Source organism: Tubulanus polymorphus, chromosome 6 (assembly GCF_964204645.1).
Source record: "Tubulanus polymorphus chromosome 6, tnTubPoly1.2, whole genome shotgun sequence".
In the NCBI taxonomy this organism is placed as follows: Eukaryota; Metazoa; Nemertea; class Palaeonemertea; order Tubulaniformes; family Tubulanidae; genus Tubulanus; species Tubulanus polymorphus.
This window is the reverse complement of record NC_134030.1, coordinates 21,901,556-21,919,455: the sequence shown is the minus strand read 5'-3', so window position 1 is coordinate 21,919,455 and position 17,900 is coordinate 21,901,556. Positions and strand designations below refer to the sequence as shown.

At 35.7% G+C, this 17,900-nt stretch overlaps 1 protein-coding gene and 1 long non-coding RNA gene across 3 annotated transcripts in view; both read right to left on the bottom strand.

The window, feature by feature from the left end:
- Positions 1-12,829, bottom strand: part of LOC141907029 (uncharacterized) — a 28,312-nt gene extending 15,483 nt beyond the window's left edge. Inside the window, exons 1-26 of one of the 2 annotated variants that reach the window (XM_074796570.1) lie at positions 12,608-12,829; positions 10,814-10,945; positions 9,723-10,013; positions 8,895-9,230; positions 7,778-8,113; positions 6,887-7,156; positions 6,085-6,183; positions 5,951-5,995; positions 5,362-5,454; positions 5,203-5,280; positions 5,082-5,108; positions 3,984-4,058; positions 3,862-3,903; positions 3,634-3,675; positions 3,421-3,495; positions 3,070-3,117; positions 2,793-2,822; positions 2,662-2,712; positions 2,514-2,576; positions 2,008-2,091; positions 1,007-1,054; positions 881-919; positions 673-690; positions 541-588; positions 396-449; positions 195-242 (exon numbers count right to left, since the gene is read on the bottom strand). In XM_074796570.1, the coding sequence (XP_074652671.1) occupies positions 195-242; positions 396-449; positions 541-588; positions 673-690; positions 881-919; positions 1,007-1,054; positions 2,008-2,091; positions 2,514-2,576; positions 2,662-2,712; positions 2,793-2,822; positions 3,070-3,117; positions 3,421-3,495; positions 3,634-3,675; positions 3,862-3,903; positions 3,984-4,058; positions 5,082-5,108; positions 5,203-5,280; positions 5,362-5,454; positions 5,951-5,995; positions 6,085-6,183; positions 6,887-7,156; positions 7,778-8,113; positions 8,895-9,230; positions 9,723-10,013; positions 10,814-10,928 (2,455 nt within the window). In that variant the 5' untranslated portion in view covers positions 10,929-10,945; positions 12,608-12,829. Of the gene's footprint in view, positions 1-194; positions 243-395; positions 450-540; positions 589-672; positions 691-880; positions 920-1,006; positions 1,055-2,007; positions 2,092-2,513; positions 2,577-2,661; positions 2,713-2,792; positions 2,823-3,069; positions 3,118-3,420; positions 3,496-3,633; positions 3,676-3,861; positions 3,904-3,983; positions 4,059-5,081; positions 5,109-5,202; positions 5,281-5,361; positions 5,455-5,950; positions 5,996-6,084; positions 6,184-6,886; positions 7,157-7,260; positions 7,457-7,777; positions 8,114-8,894; positions 9,231-9,722; positions 10,014-10,813; positions 10,946-12,607 lie in introns of those variants that run through there. The other variant, XM_074796571.1, reaches the window with a different exon arrangement.
- Positions 12,830-15,619: 2,790 nt separating this feature from the next.
- LOC141906720 (uncharacterized) lies at positions 15,620-16,335 on the bottom strand. Its single transcript, XR_012619401.1, has 3 exons — positions 16,314-16,335; positions 15,915-16,024; positions 15,620-15,663 (listed from the first exon to the last, which is right to left on the bottom strand). It is a non-coding gene; the product is annotated as an uncharacterized LOC141906720 (long non-coding RNA).
- Positions 16,336-17,900: the final 1,565 nt, after the last annotated feature.

The following is a 17,900-nucleotide window of genomic DNA, read 5'->3' as shown; positions in this document are numbered from 1 at the left end:
AAATACATCTGGATTAACCGGGTTTTATAAAACCTTAAATTTCCCACAGAGCAGATGAATTTCGACAAAGTTACCAATTGTTCCACATCACCGGTACGGGTCCAGCTGGTTTTATTGTACTTCGGATTTCTCATTAACGAAACGATTTGTAATAAACGTAAAAAATAAGAAAAGAATAACATTTTCAGTCTTACCACAGATATCTTTGCTCACAGAACGGTTCAGGTCGGCCACTCCCATTTCTGTAATACCAACCATAAAGATAGTTTCTATTATTCACTGTTGCAGGATAAATTTGTATCTACACTTTTTTAGTACCGGTAAATAGTTTAATATTGACAACATCTGAATAATTTATGGATAAATTATGATAATCAGTTTATCGTGTAACAAACCTATCTTTGTTCTATCAGTTACTTTCTGGTTTTCTATTTGTGTGACGAGGTTTTCTGTAATTAGAGAAAATATGTTTAATTTGTAATCAGTTTATAGTTGTAACCCCCCCCCCCTGATAGATTCCTAGATTAACTAAACACTCACCATTCTGTTGTTTAACTTCTGTTTGAAGTGTTTCTTTTACAAACATTTCTATAAAAAGATACAGCGATATTTCAGTTATAATTGAACAGACTCAGCACCAGTTTAAACATCATAGTGAATATCATAACTTACCAGCAATTTCAACAGTTGCTGAAATATAACGAAAAAGTATTTACCACAGAATTTACAAATACTTCAGTATTGTACATGTACAGAGAACTAACATGTATGTGTATATAGAACTGACATGTACACGTACAGAGAAAATGCACATGTACGGTAGATTATAGAGCACATGTATTTATAAAGAGTTGAGGATAAAATGAGAATTAAAACCTACGTTTTATGTTGGATATTCCCCGTTCACATAATTCAGCATCTACAGTAAAAATAAACACAATCAATTATTCAATGATTCCACAACAAACTTCACAGTATTTTTACTGAAATGAATTATGGAACCTACCGGACATTTTAGCAAACAAATCAACAATAGATTCAACTGCTGAAGCAACTGAAAATATAGAAATTCATTATAACCGTTTACTGGGGATTTGAAACTGACAAAAAAGCTGAATGTGATTCACGCAGAGCAGTTGCTCTTTTGTCGCTCGTTTTATTTTGAAAATCGATAAATACAGATAAATCCTAAATATTGGTGACACAATGAATCACTGAACCACGGTCACTACATGACTAATCATTACTTCCGAAATTCGAGTTTTTAAATCACGACCAGTTTCTCCATCTAAACCTTTGGACTGCGGAGTTTACAAAATTCCTTGTTTTGGCTGTGATAAAATTTACTTTGGAGAAACTGGTCGTGATTTAAAAACTCGAATTTCGGAACACAAAAAGGATATAATAAATCAAAAACCGGCAAGTGGCGTAGCCAATCACGTTTGGAACACTGGTCATCGTTTTAATTTTGATAAAGCCGAAATTATTTATACTTCCAGCAATTACACTAAACGCCACATAGTTGAGTCTGCCCTAATTACTCGTCACTCAGATATTAGTACCAATTTAAATAATGGCTTTTCTCCGCATAATTCCCTTCTTTCTAAGTATATTACTTCATGCCTTGCCAAACACTAATTATTTACTCACTCACCAATTTACTCAATTAACCTGTCCCCCTCTGTATATATACCCCTGTTTTAAGTCTATTTCACACACCTGACGATGATCTCTAGGGTGAGATCGAAACGTCGTGTCTTTTAAATATTTTAGATTTAATAAATAAATTCTTGTTTTTAAATTCTTTTAATCTGTAAATAGTGGGATTTTATCTTATTACTAACAGACATCTGTATAAAACTTGAAAAATGCGGAAGACCTTTTTCCAAAAAGTTAGCCATTATTGTCAGTAAGTTCTTTAAACACTTTTTAAGACTCCTTGGTAACCCGTGTAGTCAACTACATGTGAAAATTGAACTCAGAGATAGAATTCATAGTTTTACTGACCATCTCTGGTGAACTGTTTCTTTTTGTTTGTCAGGGGTCTTTTCTCTTCATTCAATTGCGTCATAAAACTAACATGAACTTCATCTGAAACACGGAAAAAATAGATTTGAAATTTTGTTTCATGTTGTATCATTACCCATAGTTTGTATCACATCTTATTTCTCAATTAGTTTTTTTTTGGTCTGGATTGTGTAAATCTGATTATTTTGTTGTAACTTCAGTATATCTGAAGCTTTAGTCTGATATCTTTAAGATGAAATTTTCATCTCAAATTTTGATGCATCCAATTTGGCAAAAACGGTACGAATTGAGGCAAAAATGGCATTAGATTAACTTTCCATTTCACGAAATAACACACTGAATTATTACAAATTGTCAACTGGTCGCTTCTATCAGATATATAGATTATTGCCAAAAGGCTGCCATGCGGCCATGTTGAATAGAATTCGCCACATTTCTATCAGCAAAGCTGAATATTTCATTTGAACAGTCAATAATAACGGTACCTTCATCTCTATTATAAACTGCATCAGCGCCATCCATTGACCTCTTCTTGTTCAGTAATGTATCTGTAATACATTTACAAAATGAGTTGACAGTAGAATAATAATCAATAAACTCATAAATCAATAACTGTATTCAATCAACTCTTACCGATCTCATTTGATAGTTTCATTTTTAAATTGTTTATTCTCGCGTATTTTCCTGTCAATAGATAATTATAAACACATTTGAATCGATGATTCGAGTTGAAGAGGAAATATTGAGTCATTTCGTGAACTTACTTAGAATTTCTTTCACCAAATCTAACAAACCTGGAAATGTATGAAAACTGACCAAACTCTACTTAAAATTAAAACACATCGCAGGTAAACTCACATGCACATGTTCACATGTACATGCATGTATTACTCATATGTATACGTAATAATAACATGAACATGTAAATATAACTCACATGTGCACATGTCAACTGAACTCACATGTGCATGTTCACATAACACTCATGTGCATGTACATAACTTTAACTAACACTTTAACTATAGGTAAACAATAACTTACTTGGATCACTTGATAATTGTCCAAACAGGAATTCTCTGATAGCTTTTGCTGAAATGAAATATAGAAAGCATTTATTCAATAGTCAAATAAACTGAGCATCAAACAGTTTGAATTACTGCTGGATGAAGATAGGAGGCCCGGGGAAGTGTTATATTCCGGTACAGTATTGTATGCAGGACCCGGTTTTATAGACTGGTATTATCTTTAACCCGGGGCTAACTTAATTGAAAATTAATTAAACTAACCCCGGGTTTAAAGTTAATACCAGTCTATAAACCCGGCCCCGGGTTGCAACAAACCATTCAGCCGGTTTGACACTTACCCTGGCAACTGAGTCATCACTCCTCTTACCTTGTTTATCCGTATCTCTCGTTATCTCCCAATCATTCTCAGTTCCGTAAACATCGACAATTATTCTAACAATTTCTAGAAAGAAAAATTTACGATAAATTGATTTTTTTAAATGAATTCATCGACGTTACGAGCAAGTAGTTGATTTGTCGATGAATTATCTGAGTTTATATTGTTTGATTGAAATGAAATCACAATAAATATCTAATATACCTGGACTGAAACTGTCAATTGTCTCAAAGTCTCCAGTTTTAACTGTTAAACAAACAACACAAATATTAGCTACAGATAAACATGAAAAAAGACGACATCTAAAAACGTTTCTCGCGTATAGTTTATTTTCAATGGGAATCCTCTATTGCCGCATTTTACGTATGAACTGTATTCATGAAAGATTTTCAACGTGTTCCTGCAATAAAGGGTTAATACTTCTATAAATACCTGGCTGCAGTTGGTCACGTGTTTTCACCCAATTCTCATGATCTACAAAGAGAAAACAACACCTAAAATTATCAAACCGATATCTGAGAATATGTGCAGTAAATCATGTGAGAGAATCTTACCTTTTTCATACCAGGTTTCACTTGTCCAACGCAACAATTCAATCACATCTTTATATTTCGGACCCAAACACGGTACTGTAAATTAGAAAACAGAAATACTGTTTATTTACACGATGCACGTTCACCTGACAAATCAACCCAATAAAGAAACAGTGTGATTTGGATATTCATGGAGCCACCCACTAAAGATAGTCATGGATACTAATGCCATGAGACAATTGAACCAATGATACTGCGTAACTTGACCGGAGTTTAAACCGGTACTATTTCGGAATCACGGAATTCCAGAATTCACAGAATTTCTTCTAGTTCGCAATAAATGGTAACTGGGACAAGGAACCGGACGCAAGTTTTCATTACCGATACCCGGTGGGCATATGTGATAATTTATTACTATCGTCACCCAACAACTTAACGATACTTCCCAACGAGAAAAATGGAGAACCTACGTCGGCAAGTAATCTTAACCTATCAACGTTGATTTGTGACCCCGCAGTGACTTGTATCGAGCCTGTACCCAAGACAGTGCATCTACGAGTAATTCATTCGCTACTGATTAGCCATTATATAATTTGATTAATGCTGCATTGTGCAATAGATATAAAAATGACGGTTTATTTAGACCGCACTGATTCAGATCTGAAAGTGATCGATGTCAGACGAAAATAAATAAACGTTATGCATATTCTGGCTTTAGATTTTTAATGCGTCTCGTGCACCTAAATTCTGGTCTGAATAATGCGCGTATTGTGTCTAGAAAATTGATTGAAAGTTGAATGATGCTAAACATTATAAAATGGATTTGTGAAGAGAACGATGTTACATAGTAGCTTCTCCTGGAGGCTAAGAAAACCTATGGCGGCGGTTTCTATCAAAATGATTTTTAATGAACCGAAGAATGTTTGGTCGTAGCAACATTTCATGTTTGCAGCCATCTGAAACTACGACCCAACCCGCGCTGAATCCCAGAAATGATAACATTCTGTTCTTCTAAGTTCCAAACATTCTTGAATTCGTGAATATCCAATGACAATAACAGTTAATTTTGCAGGATTAATCATCAATGTTTTCAATGTTAATAAAACTTTCAGTAATTACATCTAGACGGCTCACTTCTCCACAGCACTGCAAATAGAAAATTTTAAAAAAATAAGTTTATTCTTCCGTGATTGACAAATGATCTTTATCACTTTCAAAAAGGTCATTTTATAGAACTCACAGCAACAACAATGACACAGTTCATCTGAGGAGTCATCCTCATTATCAGATTCATCGGCAGCGTGTAATTTGCAAGTCACTAAAAACAAACAAACAAATTATTCTAATTTTTGATTTTCCTTTCTATGATTCTACGATGGTATTTTTCTATGACACTTACAGCAACAACAAACACATAGTTCATCGTCCGACGAGTCCTCGGTGCGACAATTACAAATCATTAGTTCACGGCTTATACTATTGAAATTCAGTGCTGAAAACAAAAAAAAAACAATACAATCATTTTTTGAATCGTCATCTTTTGTCAAACGCAAGCACACAAAATTGTGTTGTTTCTTTAAGCCCATGTATGCAATTTTAAGCATAATCTAGAAGTGTGACTGATTTCAGACCTCATGAACTCTCAGTTATCGAGACCGGTTTTGTCAGGGGAAAATCTACGATTGCAGATAACATCATTTTATTGTGTGTTTCAACTAAATGTTTTGTAATGTGCACAGTGATGGCTAACATTCAAGGCCAGTTTAAGACAGTTTTAGTTTTGTAGCCGAACTAACAACTTAAGACCAGATTAATAGTTTACGAACACTTTTTGAATGATACTGCGCAACTAGGGTCCCGGCTTAAAAATGTGGACAGATAATTGAGGATCAACTGTATCTGGTTATCTTAGGGCTCTAGAATCCATCCGGCCTTATGCACTATTTTCAATTTCTAGCATTCTTTATTTGAATAATTACATAACTTACAATTTCCACATCTACACAGTTCATCATCAGGTTTTCTGCACCGCACTGTCAATTAGAAATAACACAGTATTCTGATTCTGCAGTTTGTTTATCATTGTTTTTCAGATCAAATGATCGTTTTAGGTAAAACTTACAGCAGCCACAAAGACACATTATAAACAGTATTATCAGAATCAGTAATATCAGTATACTGATTACAGCAAACACTATTCCCCCAGTCCCTTCTTCTGGAACTGAAATTTAAACAAATCAGTGATGCGATTGAATTGAATTATATAAAGCTAGAAATAGTTCCATTGTAACTATTGATAAAAACAACAGCAATTGAATTGAATAATTAAATAGGTCAAGCAAAAAGTAACTGCTTCTTAACTTTCAAAGCTCAAATTTTCTCTAAATGAAGTATATAAGTTGTTTTTGAAATGGGAGAAAATTAATTGTTCCTTGATTGGGTCAGCCTCAAGCCTCAAGATAGAAAGTTAAAGATGCTAAATCATTGTGTAACATTTGAATGTGATATATTCACAAAAAATACATTCAGTTCGGACGACACAGAGAAATACGTCATCGCGCACGGATTTCCCATAAGACTCATCCGCTGTACTGACTAATCTAATTGAGTTACAGGTTAGGTAAAATACTGGTGGCTGATTCGAATACGAATTGTGACGACTCAAATGAATGACGACTTACACCTAGTAAAATGAGACCCAATGATAGAGACAACTCCAGTAATGTGACGACATACGACTTAGTAAATTGAGACTATGAAATATATTAATAGGTTATTTTGTGACAATTTATCAAAATAACGACTTTCGTAAGTAAATTTTTTGATTGTGTAGAAATGATTTCGAGTTAAGAGATGATGGCCTCGAGTTTTATCATGTTTCATGGAATTAAATCATTTTACCCAGTTGTGACCCGGAATCTTACCTGGTTCATCAGTTGGACCGGCGTGATGATAACCAGTGACATTAATGACCCTTTCATTAATACCGTCAGCCAAACACTGCCCTCTATAGTCAGTTGTGGTACTATTTACGATAGGTATCGTTATATTCCACTGATAGTTTGATAGTTTTTGAACGACAGCTGGAGGGTCACATGTAACTTGTTGAGTCAATGGGTAACTATTAATTGTTACAATATACGCTGCATTTGTTTTATTTTCACTGGATTTCTTGCAAACTGGTGCAGCAAAATCTGATTGAAAAACAAACAAAACATTAGTAAAAGTTATATCTGACCTAGCACAGTTCTTAAGCCCTGTCATAGTAGACCCATCTTCTCTCAGTAGGGATTCGAACCTGATGACATCGTGAGACTCTGCCACGTTCCTCCCTCGCAGGGATTCGAACCTGATGACATCGCGAGACTCTGCCACGTTCCTCCCTCGGCAGGGATTCGAACCTGATGACATCCTGAGACTCTGCCACGTTCCTCCCTCGGCAGGGATTCGAACCTGATGACATCATGAGACTCTGCCACGTTCCTCCCTCGGCAGGGATTCGAACCTGATGACATCCTGAGACTCTGCCACGTTCCTCCCTCGGCAGGGATTCGAACCTGATGACATCGTGAGACTCTGCCATGTTCCTCCCTCGGCAGGGATTCGAACCTGATGACATTGTGAGACTCTTCCACGTTCCTCCCTCGGCAGGGATTCGAACCTGATGACATCGCGAGACTCTGTCATGTTCCTGCTTAGCATGGTAACATTGTGACATGCTATATGTGTGGATAGGTCTGCACTACCACTGGGGTCTGTATTGTTGCAGGGAAAACTATTTATTTCTCGAATTCGAAAAAGAAACTGATACTTACAATGAACAATGATTTGATTAAATTGCTGAGGTTCTGGAAACGTAAGGTTCTCCTTTACAGCACATCGAAATGACGTTCCATTGTGCAGTTTGAAATCAGCTTTGAACTTGTACGTCGTGTCAAAACCTTTTAAACCCATTTTGAGAGGTACTTTACGAGGTTGTGGATCAGGAATTGGCTGCCATCGTTCAGAACCTCTTCTCTTCTGTTGGTATATCACTGTAGGATCGGGCCTTCCTATCACTGTTCTACAAGTATATTCTACAACTTCTCCTTCATTTCTAATGTCAGGTTGTCCGGTGTAAGCATCTGGTGTTTCAATTTCATCGGGAAAATCTGAAAGATAAAGATGCAAATATATTTTTGGATGATATCAAGTTTATCCACTTCAATTTCACTGATCGGTGCAAAATCGAGAAAACGTCCGTCCATAAAACATGGTAAAATATTACTTGCGCTCCGAGGAATGTGTGTTTATCAAGGGCGTCGAAATTTGAATCGACGGAAATGTAACGGTGTAACTCCCGACATAATTATATTGTAATATAGTTTATTTGTTTTTGCAACAATACATATCAACGATAGGTGGCGTATCTATCGCACTCATGAAAATAATCCTTTATTCTGGTGAGTTGTGCGTGATCCTATTGTCCCGGTTCAAGAAGCTTTGTCCCATATTACAAATTAAAAAACCCTGATATAGCCATAAGAATACCCGAAGACGACAATTGTTACAGAAACGAACTTTTTATGTCAACATTTTTACCAATTTCGCTGCAATTTTTCCATGAGGGCTCAAAATCTTAAGCCTAGGCCCTAATCATAGAAGGTGAAATCGTTTTCCAGTAAGTTCGATTTCAAAAGCAAATACATGCACAATCATATTCTAGTCCTTTTAATGTTATTATTAACAATTCGCTTCAGTATTTGAAATACCTTCTTGGGACCAAATATTAAAACGAAAGAATTTCATCGGCATGATCACCAGTCGTTATGAAATAGTAACTCTTAAATCTCCAACTATGGGCAGTTACCAATAGAATAAACGATGTAACATGCATTATTGTCACTCTGATATCGTATGAAAATTCTCTTATGAAAATATTCTCCAACTTACACGTAACGTTCATTGGAGTTTGATGTAGTATTTGTTCTTGAAGTGTTAGTTTCGGTAACTCTATCCCATTATACTTCCATAACCGACATTGAATCAATATTGCGTATAGCATTAAATTAAACCGCATCTGATTCCTGTTGATAACTCCATCTTTCATCGGAGTATTCACGCCTTGATCGGGGATCTGATCAATATCCGTTGAACCTTCAGTAAATCCATCAGCGTACCATTTTACCGCCATGTTTGAATTACCGACCTTACTAGTGGCTTTACAAGTACAAGCCAGTGATGGTTTGAATTCATGCAGCTTACACGGGTTTTCATTTATTTTTATACCTACAATACAAAATATATACAAAAAATACCAAGTGCAAAGGAAACTTTTATTCTATTTACCCAGCATTATTTGATAAGTGCTGAATGAAAGGATATGCTGACTTGTTTCCACAGAGAATAAGAGCGTTGAAATTTGGCACAAAAATACATGTATTGTCAGACAACCGACAATGAACAGTAAATGTATGAAGGCTACTGGTTTAGTAATTGTCATCCGAGTCAGTACCAGAGATCTGTCAATCAGTTCAGAAAAGACGATAAGTTCTTGTAGAGTCAACGTTTGAATTTGTCTGAAGATGACAATGAATTTAACGCCGAAACGAAGATCTAACATAAATTCATTTACTTCACGATCTTTTCGTCTTTTTCTAAACTGATTGTGGGAGTCCCTTTGAAGTCGTAAGCTTCTTTTTTAGCCCATTTGCATTCTACAATATTGAATTAGGTTCAGTTGCATTTTTTATGAACCATACAGGTTCCCGCCATACTCACTGATTACATCTGATTGGTAGATTTGACTTTCTTTAAATCTGGCTGAATTAATGGCTACACATTTATACATTTTACCAGCCTCAAGTACAACATCCCAAACTGGTGCTGATGCTGTAGGTAATGCAGTCCAGGTCCCTCCTGCTCCACTATTCACTTGTAGCTGGAATTCTACATCAGTCGCTGTAGAGCTGCTCTGTTTACAGGTAATACTAACAGTTTTACCTTCCTGCGACAGTAATATATTTGTACCCGGTAATACATGCACACTGTCCAGTACAACTCCATCAGGTGCTGAAATATCAAATACACAATATACGTAATATTCTTGTACCCGGTAATACATTCACACTGTCCAGTACAACTCCATCAGGTGCTGAAATATCAAATACACAATATACGTAATATTCTTGTTCCCGGTAATACATTCTCACTGTCCAGTACAACTGCATCAGGTGCTGGCAATATATAGCTTTCTATTGTCAGAGCCATTGTTCAAAATTGACCAATTAACATCTCAATTTCATTCACCTTAAACCGACTTCAGAGCAACTACAGCCCCTTGTTTAAGGAAATTGTCTTCCGAAAATTGTCACCGTTTGAAGAGGTTTAACAAGAAATAAACAATTATCTGTTTGGTATTTTTCAAAACTTATATTCACACGCATTAACCATGATTTTAAGACACAGCCTGTGAGATGCTGCCACGGTCAATATTCAAACTAATTGTACCGATTTAAACCCTTTTCAGTCTGACGGTACTTATCAATACATTCAGAGGCTACAGAATCAATGTATGTAGATATTTGGTACAATTCAGTCGTTATAGACAGTATACACTTACTGCAGAACATTGTGTGGGGAATTCCTATGATTACTGTGACATTGAGGTCAGCTCTAGGCTTTTCCATTGTAAAATGTAAACACTTAAGAGATTGTAGGTTTTTTAATTCGAAGCATTAAATTTTATCAGTTCAAGTGGTTGAATAACTACCATTTTGTCCCAGATCTTTCCAAAGTCTGGTGATAAGTTTTATCTTATGTAATACATTTTCCATATATACTCTATGATATGTTCTTTCACGTTTTCTTACCGGTATTTCTCTTAAGTCTAAACGCTTTTGGGCTGTTGTTGTACGCTATGAGATAAAACAGTAAAATCACGCAGATCACTAAACACCGCTGCGGATTCCTCCATAGATTCTTCATCTTGATTCATTCATTACCTGGATATAAAGACACAAACTTCAGATCATCGTCACATACAGAAAATAGATAAACACATCTTACAACGACGCTCTTGCACAGGGAACCTCTTGTCGACAAGCATTTTTTTGAAATTCTATAGACGAGGTGTTCAATTGTTAAGATGTAAATATCTCTACCGGTATGCAAAAAGAATAGAAAATTAATGGTGTTCAAAAATTAAAAGTGTTCTGGTTTTACCGCAGACAGATATACATCAAGTCTAGGAGACTAGTAGGTCAGGGTCCGATTCACAAAAAAGGTGAAGAAAACTTGATGAGGTGAGGACTTAAGTTTTTAATGAGGACAGTAATTCAAACTCATAATGGATTTCAAATATAACCGTCTGGAGTAAACCAAACTCTGGTGTGTAGTGAGTCTAGGAAAAAGTGAGTTTTTCCTTAATGAAAAAAAACGGTTTATCAGAAAAGTAAAACTATTCTATCAGACTAAACCATTCTAAGTGAACCCATTCTGATATGCACTTAAAAGTCTAACAAACTTATACATGATCGATTTTTAAGTTCACATGTTCAAGAAAATATCTGAAAAATTGAAAGTATAGTCTTGCGCGTTATAGCTTATTCGAATTCAGAATTGGTTCCTATTTGTTACCGGTAGATAATCGATCGAACGCTCATACAGAAGTGAAAGACTGTGCCCCGCCTGTAACGTAGTCAGAGAGGAGATGAGCTGCATTTCATTTATGTTATATGATACGCGTGATAATTCCATCCATTTAAGTATGTCCAGAAACTCTGAAATATTAACGAATCCTAACCCACAAATAGCTAAATTTATCGAGTTCGGTTTAATTTTATAAAAATCCCTCCAGTAAATTGTGTATATGTATATGTATATACGTGTGGTATATTTTGCTGTACATAATTCAATCTCTGTACTTGCTGTGTCTGTAAATAGTTTTACTGAAAATTAGATTTTAAATTTTGTTAATTCCTATTTTGTTTTGTCTGTATGTATATATGTATACAATTCTGTTTATGTTTTGTAAATTTTTATATTTCATATTTTGTATTCAATCTGCCTCCATGTACCATTCTTATGGTTGGAGTGAAATAAATATCTTATCTCTGTATAATTGATTCGATTCTGAAAGGATCTTCAGTCTTGACAGAGCCGGCAAGCGACTGATTAGGGGTTTGCGATATGATAGCCGGATTAATTCTAGGAATAAGATCGTATTTCTTTAACTACCTAGGAATCGAAATTACGTTTCGGTTTAGTAGTTCTCATTTTAGAATCGTCGCGGAAGTTGAGAACTACGAAGACGAAACGTCAATTCGATTCCTAGGAGACGAATGAGTTAACGAACTATTCCTAGTATTAATTCGACCAGCATTTCAATTTCATTCGTATTTTTGGTAACGTCCAAGTGATGGATAGTCACTGCATACAAGACATGTGCACAAGACATGTGTACATCAAAACCAGGAGTCTCGCTCAGGGTCCAATATTACAAAACAGAGTAAAAATAACTTGAATCTCTCAAGTTCAGCTGCTATGATTGGTTACTTCAAGTTTGTAATGAGGACAACAATTCATATTTAACTGTCTAAAGCTTAAAACTTTTCATGAAACGAAACCCAGATGTGAGAAGAGTTTAATGAGGAAATGATTTTTACCTTAATGAAATAAAAACAAAGTGAAACTACTCTAAATATCCATAAACAAAGCAACTAATCCTCGATTCTGATGCATTTGAAAAGTCAAACAATCTGAACGATCAATTGTTAACTTCACATAAGATGTTCTATCAGCCCGAAGAAAATATGTGGAAAAATGGAAGTATCCACTTAAATATAATCCTTAGAGGGTGAATAATGGAACTATGAAAATGTATTGAGTCAACGATAAACGCTGTGCATGAATAGAATATGAGTCAATATAATGATAACACCTGGTAAAACACATCGGTCGGTTCATCTACATATCGAGGCACGAAGTCATTGCTTGGTATTCATCGAGACACAAAATGATTGGTTGGTAAATATCGAGGCACAAAATGATTGGTTGGTAAATATCGATGCACAAAGTGATCTGTGAACCTTCTGATCAAATGAAAAAATGTGTCATATGAAACCTGAGGCTAAAGCAATTTATTTCTGTTTCATACGAGACAAAGTGAAAGTAACTGAAATGAACATATTGATAAAAATGTTAAGATCATTAGAATGTGCTTGATCTAATAATGGATGAATAGAATATGAGTCGATATAAATGATAACACCTCTAGTCAAACCTGTCTCCAAGAAGGTCATTTGGCAATAGAGCTTTGAAGTTCACTGTCCCAACAATGTGGAATGTTTGACCGTCCAGTATTCCGGAATCCTCATCCGTCGATACTTCTGAATGAAATCTTAAAACACATCTATTTTAGGAAAGCTTTTACCATCGTGTAATGTATCTTGTTTGACCGAAGTAGTAAAAGAGGAAAAAAGAAAAGAAATCATCAAGAAAAGAATAAGACTGACGGATTTTATACCATATTTTATATATCTTTTTAGGGGAATCAGGAATGGATCATTTTCTGGGGGCATCTAGAGTAAATCAAGTACAAAATGAATGACAAAGACTTTCTACTATATTTGTTACATTCCTAATCCGGGTTGTGAGAATATTTTCTTGGCAAAACAGATAAGGGGAGGCGGCGGCTTCGGCCTTACTTGGATACGCCCCTGAAGATGATTTTGACATGTCAATTTGCCACTTAAAAAACTTAAGTCCTCATAACAGTCTACGATTTAAAGGCCATCGGTAGCTGAATATCATGAATTTATACTTTCACAGTTTGAATACTGTCCTGTAAACTGAAGCATTTGACATCGCAATTTCACTTAATCTTCATTTGCTAAAAGTGGAATTTGATTGTCGAAGTGAATTGATGTTCCTTAGTTTGATCATCAAATACACTACTGGTACATATCAAAAACTTAGAAACTAGGCTAATAAATCATATCTAATTGTTTCTCCTAGTTGGCCGGGGCATTTTTGTAAACTGCAATAAGATATGTAGTCAGTTCATTTCTAAAACTTATGATATATATCTAATGATTGGTTTGTACTTATCGAGGCACAAAATGATCTGTGAACCGTCTGATTAAATGAAAAAATGTGTAACAGCAAACCAGAGACTAAAACATGGGTTTAATGTGAGACAAAGTGAAAGTAACTGAAATGAACATATTGATAAAAATGTTAAGATCATTAGAATGATCTAATGATGGATGAATAGAATATGAGTGGATATAAATGATAACACCTCTAGTCAAACCTGTCTCCAAGAAGGTCATTTGGCAACAGAGCTTTGAAGTTCACTGTCCCAACAATGTGGAATGTTTGACCGTCCAGTATCCCGGAATCCTCATCCGTCGATACTTCTAAATGAAATCTTAAAACACATCTATTTTAGGAAAGCTTTTACCATCGTGTAATGTATCTTGTTTGACCGAAGTAGTAAAAGAGGAAATAAGAAAATAAATCATCAAGAAAAGAATAAGACTGACGGATTTTATACCATATTTTATATATCTTTTTAGGGGAATCAGGATTGGATCATTTTCTGGGGGCATCTAGAGTAAATCAAGTACAAAATGAATGACAAAGACTTTCTACTATATTTGTTACATTCCTAATCCGGGTTGTGAAAATATTTTCTTGGCAAAAGAGATAAGGGGAGGCGGCTTCGGCCTTACTTGGATCCGCCCCTGAAGATGATTGACAAGTCAATTTGGCACTTAAAACTCCTCATAAGAGTCTACGAACTATAGGCCATTGGAAGCTGAATATCATAAAATATATACTGCCCTGTAAACTGAAGCATTCTCCATGTGGATTTTGCTAAAAGTGGAATTTGAATGATTGTTGAAGTGGCTTGATGTTTCTTAGTCTAATCTACAAATGCCGTGTATATCAAAAACTTAAAACTTAGGCTAGTGAATCATACCTAATTGTTTCTCCTAGTCGACCCGAACATTTTTGTGAACTAGAATAAGATATGTAGTCAGTTCATTACTAAAACTGTCGGGTCTGTTATTCTTTAGAAATGAATAATGTATGCATGCAGCTGATTCTACTTTTGAGCTCAGCAGATTATGAAAAATAATCAATTGTTTCTAGCCTTATGTTTTGCATATGTATAATCAGTAGTCGTTTGCTCAATGGCGCCCTCTAACGCCTATTGCGAGTATATTGAACAGTAGCGTAAGAATAAAGTTCAACATCATCTTTCACGGGTTCATCAGTATCTTTCTTCAAATGGCGCGCCTTTCCGGCTTCGGTATTCACGTAACTATGTCTATCTTTGCGCTTCTCGGCTCCGGTATTCGTGTAAGGAGTTGTGTGTTTGTCCTTCCCGGTTTCCGTACTCCTGTACGTATCCTCTTCTATCCCGGGTCCCATATCCATATAAGGAGTTGTGTCTTTGCCCTTCCCGGCTTCCATATCTATATATGAAGTTGTATCTTTACCCTTCGCGGCTGCCATATCCATGTACGGAGTTGTGTCTTTGTCGTTCCCGGCCTCGATATTCACGTACGGATCTGTAGTAACTTTCTGATCGCTGGTGTGCAGTTTGTCAGTCACAGTAACAGAATCTATGTCATCATACAACTCGTCATAGACGTCGAGTACCTGCGGTGTCGCAACCTCCACACGACCTTCACCCGGCAATAGCCTGCGTCTGAAACATGGGTAATTTAAGCGGTGAAGAGATTTTAGATTTCGGATATTTCGGTCATTATATTGAATTATTCCTGCTGATTTGGGATTGACTCAGCCAGTAATCGGCGCAGAGGTAGATACAAATTTACGAATGAAGACATCTTTTTTTCGAAAACGTCACTGATTTATCAAATTATTTCACGTATTAATATGACGTCATAGGGGCATTATCTTAGATATGAAATCTGCCAGAGATTAACGAGTACATACCTACAAATGACGATGACAACGATGGTAACGATGACGAGGAGGAAACCGATAGCTCCACAAGCGATGTAGATTATCATCATGGTCCAGTCAGGTTTGTGGTCCGGTCCAGTCTGTATACCGATTTAGTAAGAGAAAGAAAAAAAGGAAAACTCGAAGGATGTAGAATATACCGGATGACAATTCGCGGGTATAAACTAGAAACCAACAGAATGGAATCAAACCTCAACACAAGCTGCAAATATCAATCAATTAATCATTCAGTTTATATTACAAAATTCAATTCGCTTTTATATCCTAAATCAAGGTTCACAGTTCAGTGGGTTTAATTCGACTCTGTGTCTGGGATCCGGGGACTATATTTGACAAGTTAGTTTGATTATTACTTAAATTTATAATGACCTTGTTTTTCGAGGCCACATTTTCAGCAGTAAGCAGACGAACTCTGAATGAAAAGGACGAAATTTACAATTAAGATAAATCAGCAGAACAGAGGCCAGTTGCAAAGTCATTGCTCAGACTTAAGACCAGTCTAAGACCAACTTAGTTCTAAAATCAATCTAATAACTTAAGAACAGTCATGAGATTTAAGACCACTTTTGGACTTAAGCCATGACTGTGCAACTGGGCCCAGATGTGAAAAGGCAGGGCTCGTGGTAGCGATATCGAGGTCACATATTTTGCAATTGCCCTTACTGTTACCTTTTGTGGCAAAATGTGAAAATAATGAGAATAATGATAGGTGAACTGTTAATCAGAAGCCAATGAGATGAGTGAGATATCAATTCAAAATTATTTCACAAAACAAACATCGACCACAAAGAAATGATTTACATATAGAATATGATTTATGTAGTGCGCTAAGTGAAATACTGACCCTGATTTACTGATTTGAGTCGCCGGGATTTGATTCAAATCTGAAATGAGAAAAACAATTACCTGTAGAAAGTAACTTAGACTGTTTGTGGTTGGGTTGTGTTTGGTTAGTTTACTGACGCGTGCATTAAGACCACGCAAATAAATATGGTTGTTTCTCATCGACCCCTTTTTGGGAAAGTGACAAGAACGGCCGATACTTATTATTTTTACATCCCCTTTGAAATAAAAAGACATAAATAAAAAGCCTCATTCCCAATTCCAAATTCCGACGCGGGCGACAATTTTTTACTTTTTAAATGAAGAAATTCAGGTTTTCAGATATCAAATAAACATAATCTAAAATCAACAACTCATCAAGCGACCTTGAAATAAGTAGTTGACACAAGAAGATATGTTTGTGCGGAGATAGAAATGGATGAACAAATGACGGGTATATGAAAGAGGAAGCTACAACAAATTAAACTGTCGGCTATATTCATCCGTTAAACAGAAATATGAATTTCACGCTGAGTCGTATGGCCGTCAATTTGAGAATTATTTCTATAAATTCCAGAATACATTAAAATGTACATGTCATACGCTACAATAAACGCACTTTTGATACGTAGCTGCTAAACTATAAATTCATGCAATCGACTGCGAAGTAATTTAAAAGTAACAGAGACGCTGTGTTTCAATATTAATTTGTTTTGATAGATTCGATGTTTATTTAGTAGCAGGATTCCAGACTGGGAAGGTTCACATTTTAAAACTGTTACTTACCAGTTCGATGAACTACGATTAGATCAAACTGAAGATAATCAAAATCTGTTTGGCCTTCCTTAAGAACGAGACATCTAAATGTTGTTCCATTGTGCAGTTTGAAATCTGCTTTGAATTCTAGTGAAGCAGAAGTAATATGTTTCACATTTCTAGTTATACGAATCAGTTCGTCTGGAATTGTTTCCCATTGTTCTGAATCTCTTCTCTTCTTTTGGAATATAACTGTAGGATATTTAACACTAGTTCTACAAATATATTCAATCGATTGTCCTTGTGTTTTAATATCGGGTTTTCCATCGGGAACAGGTTTTGGATAAATCACTGAAACGAATAAATAAATATGAATAG